This window comes from Barbatula barbatula (genome assembly GCF_947034865.1).
Source record: "Barbatula barbatula genome assembly, chromosome: 4".
NCBI classification, from domain to species: domain Eukaryota; kingdom Metazoa; phylum Chordata; class Actinopteri; order Cypriniformes; family Nemacheilidae; genus Barbatula; species Barbatula barbatula.
Window position 1 is genome coordinate 9,188,008 of NC_136768.1, and position 11,700 is coordinate 9,199,707.

An 11,700-nucleotide genomic window follows, 5' to 3' on the forward strand; every position below is an offset into this window, starting at 1 on the left:
CAATTCTGCATCTCTAACTGCCCTCTCTCACCCCCACCCTCCCCTCGTCCTGTGTAGGGTTACTTTAGTGACCCCTGGAATGTTTTTGACTTCCTCATCGTTATTGGCAGCATTATAGACGTCATTCTGAGTGAGATCAACGTAAGTACATCGCCACCCCTCTCTCTCTCTCTCTCTCTCTCTCCCTCTCTCTCTTTCTCTCTCCCTCTCTCTCTTTCTCTCTCTTGCTCTTCTGTCCATCTCTGCTGTCTTTCATTCCCCTGTGCTTTCTATCATTCTTGGCTCTTCGTTCCCTATTCAAGATGGCTGCTGTGGCAGATCGCCCTCTGGTGGCGAGAGGTTTAGTGCACACGTGCTGGGAAGGGGTACGGGAAGGTAGACCTGCGAAAGGGAGGGAGCGCACTTGTTTTTTTTTCTTCTTGCAGGCTGCGATTATACGTTTTTTGTTGTAACTAACACTCACACCTGAACTAACCCAGATGCCCTGCCCGTTCCTTTCAAGGTGGTTTTGGGGGATGTTTCACTAGCGCTGTGGAGCATGACGGGTCCCTGGTGCTTTTCTTTTGTTCTTTGGTTTCTCACACCCGTCATTTGGTTTTATGATTTTCCTCATGTGAGTTAAATGTTCATGTGTAACTGTTTTCTCCCTTATTTTCTCCTCTCTCCTTTTCTTTTTCATTTTTCTGTCCAGCATTATTTTGTTGATGCATGGAACACGTTTGATGCCCTTATTGTAGTGGGTAGTGTTGTTGATATAGCCATCACAGAGGTTAACGTAAGTAATCTCTCTCTCTTAATCTGCCTGCCTCCACCCGTCCTAACCCTCAGACTAACAAAGATGGAGTTGCATTAACTTTCCACCCGCATACAGTACATAGGCATGAATGACCTTGTATAGCCTTCAGGGTGATATATCTTCACTTCAGAACCAATGTGGACAGTATTTGGTTCTTTATTGCGTTTTGGAAGATAGATTGTTTCACAACTTGAACAGTGACATGATAACGGTTTTGTTACTGTTGAGTCAATCCATAAACCTTTAAACACATTTTAACAGAAGAGCCCATATTTGAGGAGAAAAATCGGATTTTTGATCCAGGTATTAATTGCTGTATTTTGTTTCTAGTTTCACAAATGTAAAATATTGATTTCTGTTAGATATCACTTATACTGTTAGTTCTTTACTGATTTTGATTTTGGACCTGGATTGTATTTGTACGTTTTTTTATTGTAGGATTTACTTAATTGTTTTGTGTTGTATTTTACTTAATTTGTGCACACAGTTTTTGAAAGTATTTAAAATGTGCTTACATTTTTGTGGCAAGTTTTTACACACTGTTTTGGTATTAAAAAACTGTGTGAAAATAAGCAAATTAACACAAAAAATTTGTAAATCCTATTAGGACAGCAACAATATGCTAATTTGCATTTCTGGCGCTTAAAAAAATCATTTAAAAAGACATTTCTTAAGTCTTTAAGACAACAAAAGCACATATTTAACATACATACATAAATTGTTTCTATTATAACTTGAGTTATAAGTTTTATAACTTGCATTGCCACAATTATTTTGATTTAACATTGAAATGAATGTTCAAATTATTGTTTTACCATTACACTGAATTTATTACCTAGCTGAACCATACATGTGCCACCAATGAGATAAATGGCGTACTTTAGCAGTCACAGTCTAGCACTTTGCAGTAATATTAGCAGTGTGCTGCTTTAGACCAATCAGAATCAAGCATTTCTAAAGCTCGTCTAATAAAGCTATTTACTTACAAAGCTGAGGGTTCATTTTGAGCTACACAAGTTTTATCTAACCTTCTCTGATTATACGATGTGTATGAAGGTCATTTATGATTGACAGCTGTTGTTTCAGAGATGAACACCCTGTTCGCTATACACATCCATTTCAGCACTGACTGGGTTTGGTTTGGTTGGAGTTTTCTCTTCATCCAGCATCTGATTTGAAATGAAAGCATGACCTTTAACCCAGCATTGTGTTTCGATTGTTTTTTTTCCCTCTTATTTTTTTCCTTGAGAAAACTCTGAGCACTTTTTCATGATTCATTAACCCGTTAAACTAATCCGATTAGCCATCTGACATATCATAGTTATGAATCCGTGCTGATAGCCAGTTCCTCCTCTCAGTGCCATAAGGAGATTATAGAGCGAAGTCCCACGACTCTGTTCTTCATTAGAAAAAGGGTTATTGTGTCCCCTCCTCCTCCTGAGACCGCTCTGCTCCTCTCAGTGTCTGATCCTCCCTGCCTGTTGGAGGCGCTGTGTCATTCTCACCGTCTGATTGGACAGCAGCGGGGGGTGGAGTGATGGGAGTGTTTGCCAGCCTCGTCTTGCTGACGATGCCACATTGCATCCTTCTCTATGAATGTTTCTTCTTTTCTTTCTCTCTGATCTGCATTACTCTCCTTTATCAATGTTCTTGTCTGTCTCTTCTCTCTTTTCTTTGGTGCTCTTTGTATGCCCGCACGGCATTCTGGGAAGGCCTGCCCCCTGTGGGGATAGCTATTGGCTGGTCCATTCCAGATGAGCAAATTAAGACGATAAAGTATTGAATTTATTGCTCTCAGTTGGCCAACCTCCAGGGGGCAGTGTTTTCCAGTTTGTGCCGAATCTCCGTGCAATGTGAGATCATGTCTGTGATACTGAACAGTCCCCTGAAAGTGATTTTTATCATGACAACTGTCTCACACATGCACATTTGGGTCAATCTCACGACAAAATGATCAGGTCGCATTTCACCTCAGAATTAAAAGTTAAATTCAATATTTGAAATATATGAAATGTTGCGGAGAAGCAAATTCAAGCCTATTTTAATGACATTTGTATTTTTCTCTATTATGCATATTTGCCACCTGACTGTGTCCAAATGTATTCTTCATTTCTTAATAGAGAGTAGTAATATCATTTATTGATACATATGTAAATATTTACTTTATATAGTGTAGATAAAACTTACTTTTAACTGTAGCATACATTTTAGTCAGTAAAACAGAAACTACAATAACAATACTTTTTTGAACTGATAAAATGATTATAAGATTATGATTTTGAGAATTGGGCGGCAAATATGCCTAGTGGTCATAATGCATTAAACATTTTAACCGGTCCTAAAAATGGGCTTAATTTCCTTAAAGCAAAATCTACTATTTCTTTCTTTTGATTTTGGGTTGAAATATGCTCACAAATATTGTCTTGACCGGTTCCGTGAGATTCACCCGTTTGTAGTGAGTTATACCATTGACCCAGATCTGTTTGCTACATGCATGGTTGGGGTTGCCAGATCCTCTGCAGTTCTGCTGAATCTTGTTCACTATTTTAAACCATTTAAATTAACCAAATATTTCAAACTAGCGAGACACTGCAGGGGATTTAGAAATCGGTCTCTCTGCATGTAGAAATTCAACACACACCTACACACACAGTCATACACACACATTAACACACACACAAGACCGAGCTGGGAGAATCTCAACTTGTGAGAGTCTCAACGTATACCATAGATGTCGATCCTGTGCATGTGTCTGCGTGTGTCACTCATCCTCCAGTTTCTGGCTGCAGACCAGCATATGGCTCCTCCCTACACGGACCATGTGTTGTAGCGCCCTCAGCTGGCAGAAAGACAGATGTGCTATGAGGCGTCTCCCCTGCAAGAAACCCAACAAAAACACTTCAAGCACACCTACAGACACATTCTCACAAATATCAGGGCTCAACAGTAATGATGATTCTCTGGTCCAGCAGAAACGTTCTTATTGTTAAGCCTTGAACATAAAGACGCACACACACACACACACACACACACACACACACACTTTGGCAGGTGTATGGTGGGTGGTTGGCGCTGCTATAGCTTTGATCTGTCTGCCTTTCTTTAAAGCCAGCTGACCCTTCCTCCTCTCCCCCCTCCTCTGTGGTAAGACCAATGGTACGGACCAACGGTAACCGAAAGCCACCCTCTCACCTCTCATTCCACCCTGCCATCTCTTCTACTTCTCTATCACCAACCATCATTCGTCATGTGACCTAAGCATGAGCACACGTGTTCTCTCTCATAACTGTGGCATTGGGCAGGCACGTGTATATGCTGGTGGTTTGTCTATCTTCTCGACTTCTCCCCTCCCTTAGGCTGCCATTGGTGCACTGTAGTCACATGGTCATCGCCCTGTGTGTGTGTGGTGCAGTGCCGCCCCGGCTGATGAACTTTGGTGTTAATCATCAGAGTTGGTAAAGCTCTGGAATCAGCCGGAGGCTTGAGAATAGATGTGTGGTTTTCTGTGCGATGTCCACTTGCATGAAGCTTATTCCCATTTATGCTTGGATTGATGTTTTTGGCAGGCTTGTGCAGTGTGTGTGACCGTACAAGTTAGAAATGTGGTGTTTTAAAGATCCCACGAAATTGTTTCATTAATGGTACAGCTATAAACAACTTTGGTATTAGGCAAAGATTCTGATTTTCATTTTCTCAGATAGGAACCGATATACATTTTAAACCGTGTTCATATGTTGAAAGTGAATTCTGTCAATGAAGGCTGTATGCTGTTCATGCACTCCTGAACAAAGTTATAGACTTAAAGGGCCAGTTCACCCAAAAAATATATTTATACAATGAAAGTCGGTGTTGTTTGGTTACCAACATTCTTCAAAATATCTTCTTTTGTGTTCAGCAAAAGAAAGAAAGTCATACAGGTTTGAGATAAAATTTGGGTGAATTATCCCCAAAAAGCATTTATTTTGATTTCATGGGGTCTTTATAGCAGCGTTACAACACTAGAAAGAATATATTTACGTAAGTTTAAGTAAATATTATTAGGAAAAGGTGAAAAGTCACATTTGTGAGATTGTGTGTTTGTGGTTTCTATTTTTGTTAACAGTAAATAAATCATATTATCTTTAAACATAGCATACTTCCACAAAGTAGAATATTAATGAGGATTACATTCAATTCGATTTTTATTTCAGTGATGTTTCGTTTTGCGCCGGGCATTTTTAAATGCTTTGCATTCATTATCATGTTGTCATAAAGTCACCAGACATCCGTCTCGCAGTAGTTTTTCATCAGTGGAAATGTTGAATATTCTTTTGTATACGTATTAACCGTCAATGTGTGTGTCAGTTTGAATTGTTTTTGTTTGTGTGCCTTTCCATGAACACGAATATGTGTCTGTGCTAAAAAAAGGGCCTTCAAAACACAGAAGATAACGCCAGGATTTCCATCACGTTCTTTCGGCTGTTCCGCGTCATGAGGTTGGTGAAGCTGCTTTCCCGTGGAGAGGGCATTAGGACGCTGCTCTGGACCTTCATTAAATCCTTTCAGGTGAGATAAAGGACGTTTGGTTGCTTTTTTGGTCTGTTTGGGTGATTGATGATCAACATTAGCAGCAATGTGGAACAGACCTTATGCTGACACTTACGGTCTGGCTGTGCAGAGAATACACGACGTCATTACACACCTGCAATCACAATAAAAATAGACTTGCATTCGTGTTTTTTCTTTCACTGGTTTATTGTTAGAGTCAAGCAGCAATGCATTGTGGGTCTCTTCCAGCATAGACAGAGACATTTTATGTTACTTACTGTTTTATTTACTCTTTCTTCACAGGCTCTTCCCTATGTCGCTTTGCTTATCGTAATGCTGTTCTTTATCTACGCCGTCATTGGGATGCAGGTCAGATCTTTATCTTGCTTCTTGTATAATAAATAAATACTAACCTCACTATTCTTAGCTTTGTATACTGTGCTAGGCTTTAAAGGACTAGTTTGATGCACTTATGTATTTTGTTGCCTATGTTGTTATAATTGCTTCCAGTGTTTCCTCATCTATAAGTCACTTTGGATAAAAGCGTCTGCTAAATGACTAAATGTAAATTTTCTTCAGTCTGCCGTTGTTGTCCAATGTTGTGATGCATGATGGGTATTATGTGTCTGACCCTACAGATGTTTGGCAAGATCGCCCTGAGGGACAACAGTCAGATCAACCGAAACAACAACTTTCAGACGTTTCCTCAGGCTGTTTTGCTGCTCTTCAGGTCAATTCTGCCCTTCATATCTCCATCTCTCTCTCTCTCTCTCTCTCTCTCTTTGTATCGCTGCCTCTCTAACTTTTCAACATGTGGGCTTTTAGGTGTGCTACAGGGGAAGCGTGGCAGGAAATCATGCTTGCCTGTGCTCCCAACCGTCCGTGTGAGAAGGGCTCAGAGGACGGCCATTCGAGCGAGGACTGCGGCAGCCACTTTGCCATCATCTACTTTGTTAGTTTTTACATGCTTTGCGCCTTCCTGGTGAGTGAACTTTAATATTCCCTCCTGGTAAACAACTGTTTATTTTACAACAGCTGTGAAATTCGAGTGTGTCCCCGGCATCTGTTACAGCCTCCGAACAATGTTAACCGAATCCAGCAACGCAACGGCGACAACCGGTGTGACTCAAGAGGCTTCCTGTCATGAAACGATTTACACTTTTTTTTCTTCCATTGTCTCCTACAGATTATTAACCTGTTTGTGGCTGTCATCATGGACAACTTTGACTATTTGACACGTGATTGGTCGATACTGGGGCCGCATCACCTGGATGAGTTTAAGAGAATATGGGCGGAATATGACCCCGAGGCCAAGTCAGTTCACTTACACAGCTGTTGAACCTTGATCAATTCATCACTTGTATTTAATAACCTGAGATGAATTGTGGCGTAATTGCAGGGGGCGGATCAAACATCTGGATGTGGTGACGTTACTGCGCAGGATTCAGCCACCCCTCGGGTTTGGAAAACTCTGTCCACATAGAGTGGCGTGCAAGGTAGTATTGATACACTTGCCTCAAGATACAATACAATACATGTTGCTGGGTTCACAATATGATAGTATCACAATGTCTTTAAAAGAAATTCAAATAACAGATTTATATCCATTAAACATTAGAATTAACACTTACATTTATGTATTTGGAAGACCCTTCAATAACAGTTCTTGTTGTTCATTTGGCATGTGGTACAACTTGGTTTAGATTTGACAACATTTATTTATTTATTGCTTGTTTATAGACTGTTTCTACGCCAACGACATAAACAATCGTTATGTGGCCCAAACTTAACTTCTGGTAGACATCCACAAACAAAAAGAATCAGTAACTGTTGAGTAGTTTTGAATTAATTAAATATAATTAATAATTAATAAAATAATAATATGAATTAATAATAATATAAATTAAACTGGTATATGTTTACAAAACGTATACCATAGACTTGTCACGTGTGACAAGTAGGATCAAACAGATGTCAACCAATTGGATCAAACAGATGTCAAAATAACATCATGGCTATAAAATACATATCACCTTTTTGTATTATGATATATTGTGCTAGAGTGTAAGTGACCGTAACCCAATCACTACCTCTAAAAAAACTTATTTTTAAGAATTTAAAACTCAAAATATTTACTATTTATTATTTTTATTTATAAGGTTGATACATCGCTTACGCCGTAAACACACACAAACTGACACACTTTAGTTTTTTGTGACCTCATCTGACTATCTATTACTTTGTGTGTCTAGCGGCTTGTGTCCATGAACATGCCCCTCAATAGTGACGGAACTGTGATGTTCAATGCAACCCTTTTTGCCCTAGTGCGAACGGCCCTGCGCATCAAAACTGAAGGTGTGGAAATAAGGCAACACACAACTTTATTGGTTTAATTAAGTTGCTTACATCATCTTCCCTTTAATCACTTACAGTAAATACTACAAAACAGTCACCGTGTGTGTTCGTGCTAGGTAACTTGGAGCAAGCAAATGAAGAGCTCAGGGCAATAGTGAAAAAAATCTGGAAAAGGACGAGCATGAAGCTGCTGGATCAAGTCGTTCCCCCTGCTGGAGGTAAGAGGGGCTGGGTATTAAAGTTCCCCGCAGTGTGTATGCCATGTCTTGTCCTTGCGGTTTGATTAAGTGTGTGTTTTGGTTTTGTGTTCAACAGATGATGAAGTAACAGTGGGGAAGTTCTATGCCACATTTCTGATTCAGGAATACTTCAGGAAATTCAAGAAACGAAAGGAACAGGGCCTGGTGTCCAAAATCCCCCCAAAGACTGCTCTTTCATTGCAGGTGGGCATAAACTACATAAGTCCACACAGAAGCAATATCACCATGGCACAAAAAAATGAATTTAATATGTGTGCTTGTTGGATTCAGGCTGGCCTGCGTACTCTACACGATATGGGTCCTGAGATCAGACGGGCGATTTCGGGTGACCTGACCGTGGAGGAGGAACTAGAGAGAACCATAAAAGAAACCGTGTGTTCCGCCTCCGAGGATGATATCTTCAGGGTAAAGGTCTGATATTGCCTCTTATTTGCTCTCCAACACTCCGCTCACGTCATCGCTTCTGCCGCCGGAGCTTCTGCCCACCCGCATGGATCAAACCTGCCGAGCGGAGACATCTAAAGAGCGCCACCCTTCTCCAAGGACGAAGGGTCGCTGAAGCAAAGCTGCTTGTTTAGATTCGTTTTTAGCAGCGTGGGCCATTTATTTGATTTTATTATGGTCATTATATTCATGCTGTTCATATTAAGTAAAGTTTCCTCTTTGGCATGATCCTCCAAAGGGCTCATATCGAAAGCATTAGTAAAAGCGCTTTGCCATCATCATATAGAGAAGACTGTTCTGAAAGATTGTTAGGGTAACACTTTTGAAAACTAGGAATATGAATGCGGAGTGAATTGGAGGCCATTAATAAAGGTTGATGAAATCTGTAAAAAGTTATAAAATCTGTAAAAAGTGGTCCCAGGAAATGCGTTTGAGATGCATGCTACTGTAATACCAGGTGTAAACCGGGACTTTGAGTTGTGCATTTGTTAATTCTTTATCTGTCTTTGCAGCGTTCTGGTGGCCTTTTCGGTAACCACGTCAACTACTACCAAAGTGACGGCCACGCCTCCTTCCCACAATCCTTCACAACGCAGCGGCCGTTGCACATCAGTAAAACTGGCAGCCCCGGCGAGACGGAATCTCCCTCGCATCAGAAGCTCGTCGACTCGACCTTCACTCCAAGCAGTTACTCTTCCTCAGGATCCAACGCGAACATCAACAACGCGAACAACACGGCCATTGGACACCGGTACCCCAAACCGACCGTCAATACGGTGGACGGACACACGGGTCTCCCCTTAGCCACCGTCCCACTGACCCGACCCACATGGTGCTTTCCAAACAAGAGGTATGGTGTGATCAATTCTGTCTGTTGAAGAATGTGGTTTTCAGAGCATCAGATGTTAAGCTTTAAAGAGCACAAACTTCGCTCAGTTCACATACTCTAGTTTGGAGTGGTTCATGTCAGAATCCCACTCCTGACTGTCATCTGTCTCCCCCTCTGATCATCTCGTGGACCAGGACCTGTTTCTATGACACGTTTATGCGGTACGTTCACAATCCGAAAGAGAAAGACATCATCACTATGGAGTGCTGTTGTATGCTGTCTCCTAATTAGGGTGGATCTGAACTTCGTGTCGCACACACACACACAAACTCCTGTGTGTGTTGAGAGATCCACTTTGCGAACGGCTTCTCTGATCGGCTGACAAATGTATGAGCATGTGCAAGCTAAGCGTAACATCAGCAGCTACACTTACTCGCGTTGGTGTTTGTGCTTTGGCTGGTCATTTCCAGGCTGTGCAGGAGGGGCTCTTCATTCAGAATAAAATACAGAAACATCACATGCTGCCAGTAAACAGAAAATACAGATTTAGTGCTGATGCATACAACACAACCTGAAATACAGAACTTCTTTAGATTTTTAAATCGACATGTAGTCTTTATGAAGTGCCCCTTCTATTCAAACTACTTCCCCTGTTAAATTAAGTATCATAAGGTTCCCATGTCAAAAGAGTATGTCATAGTAAATGATAGATGAAGGCCGTGGCAAACATACCTTTATCTGCTACTGTAAGATTGCGTGCACATTATAATTGAGGAGACAATAACAGCTGTTGTCTGTATGTTTAGGTTATATTTCCTTGTTTTACTGGTGTTTTGTTGCAGATAAACAAGCACAATATCCTTATAGTTCTCCTGTGTGTTTGTGTAGCTCTGATTCCAGCGACAGTCGTCTCCCCATCATCCGGCGAGAAGAAGCGTCTACCGACGAGACGTATGACGAGACGTTTCTAGACGAGAGAGATCAGACCATGCTTTCAATGGAGATGTAATACTTCATTTTAGTTTTTTACCTGTACAGATCGTTCAGTGAGCTTTGTTGCATTCCAATCGATTTCAACTGATGTGTGGTCAGAGTTGTCGGTTATTTTACAACAGCTTTATATTTGCCTCGTGCTATTTTCTTCTGGTTTCTAGAAGTTACCTGTGAAATTGTTACGTGTTTGTGCATACGTTTGTCTGGCAGGCTGGAGTTTCAGGATGAAGAGAGCAAGCAATTGTCTCCCATGGTGGAGGGGGAAGTAGGGGAGGAGAGGAGGCCGTGGCAGTCTCCACGGCGACGGGCCTTTCTGTGCCCCACTGCACTGGGTAAAGACCTGCACACATTCATTATCCCGTAAACGCAGACACAATTTCATGAAAAACTGTTGACATAATAGAATTTCAAGTATTGTTTACATAATCAAAATTGTGTAGGAAACACTGCGGAAAAAATATCATTTATTTTGCATCTTTAAAAGCATACTTTAAAAGTTCTTCCTCGGCAAACATGTGCGCACACAGGTCGACGGTCTTCCTTTCACTTGGAGTGTCTGAGAAAGCATAACAGACCTGATGTTTCTCAGAAGACTGCACTACCACTGCACCTCGTGCATCATCAGGTAGGCGCACACATAAACGCTCTTCTGCTGAGTTTCTCCTTGTCTTTTACACTCAAAATATCTATCTGCTCCTATTCAAAGGCTTTGGCCGTGGCAGGCTTGAGTCCCTTGCTGAGACGCAGTCATTCTCCGACTTTGTTCTCGCGTCTATGCTCTACGCCCCCCGCGAGTCCGAGCAGCCGCGGTGGAGGAGGTCCGTGCTACCAGCCTGTTCCGTTTCTCCGGTTAGAGGGCAGCGGATCCTACGAAAAACTCAACAGCAGCATGCCATCTGTGAACTGCAGCTCGTGGTACAGCGACAGCAACGGCAACCACAGCGGGAGCGCGCAGAGGACGCAACGACCCGTGTCACTCACGGTTCCTCCGGTCACGCGCAGAGAATCCATATCTCTGGCACACGGGAGTGCCGGCAGCCTCGTGGAGGCGGTAGGGGCGCTTTGCTCACTTTCTCTAAATGAATCTCTAAAAGTTGAATCTTCTAAAATATTTTTTTTGTATTTCTCCTCAGGTGTTAATATCTGAAGGTTTGGGTCGCTACGCACAGGATCCAACCTTCATCCAGGTAGCAAAGCAGGAACTAGCAGACGCCTGCGACATGACCATGGAGGAGATGGAGAACGCTGCCGATAACATTCTCAACGCCAACACTCCGCCCAACGCCAACGGGAACCTGTTACCCTTCATTCAGTGCAGAGACACTGGTTCGCAGGAGTCTCGATGTGGCCACGCGTTGGGGCTCTCTAGCGCCGCAGGTTCAGATGAGCTTCTGGGGCCGGAGTTAGACCTCTCTGAGGGGGCGGGGCTACGGAACAGCGCTCTGATTGAGGACGAGGACATGGAGTGTGTGACAAGTTTATAGGGGGAACGTCAG

General features: G+C 42.1%; 1 protein-coding gene across 9 annotated transcripts in view; it reads left to right on the forward strand.

Moving 5' to 3' along the window:
• Window positions 1–11,700, forward strand: part of cacna1c (calcium channel, voltage-dependent, L type, alpha 1C subunit) — a 91,959-nt gene extending 80,259 nt beyond the window's left edge. For 6 of the 9 annotated variants that reach the window (XM_079454672.1, XM_079454675.1, XM_079454673.1 and 3 more), the window contains 17 exons: window positions 58–141; window positions 5,204–5,341; window positions 5,627–5,692; window positions 5,962–6,053; window positions 6,149–6,305; window positions 6,510–6,637; window positions 6,723–6,819; window positions 7,576–7,678; window positions 7,756–7,896; window positions 7,994–8,121; window positions 8,209–8,343; window positions 8,895–9,232; window positions 10,100–10,216; window positions 10,415–10,536; window positions 10,732–10,829; window positions 10,911–11,255; window positions 11,338–11,700. In XM_079454672.1, coding sequence (XP_079310798.1) covers window positions 58–141; window positions 5,204–5,341; window positions 5,627–5,692; window positions 5,962–6,053; window positions 6,149–6,305; window positions 6,510–6,637; window positions 6,723–6,819; window positions 7,576–7,678; window positions 7,756–7,896; window positions 7,994–8,121; window positions 8,209–8,343; window positions 8,895–9,232; window positions 10,100–10,216; window positions 10,415–10,536; window positions 10,732–10,829; window positions 10,911–11,255; window positions 11,338–11,688 — 2,640 coding nt within the window. In that variant the 3' untranslated portion in view covers window positions 11,689–11,700. The remainder of the gene's footprint in view (window positions 1–57; window positions 142–5,203; window positions 5,342–5,626; window positions 5,693–5,961; window positions 6,054–6,148; window positions 6,306–6,509; window positions 6,638–6,722; window positions 6,820–7,575; window positions 7,679–7,755; window positions 7,897–7,993; window positions 8,122–8,208; window positions 8,344–8,894; window positions 9,233–10,099; window positions 10,217–10,414; window positions 10,537–10,731; window positions 10,830–10,910; window positions 11,256–11,337) is intronic. The other 3 variants (XM_079454674.1, XM_079454676.1, XM_079454680.1) reach the window with 1 other exon arrangement.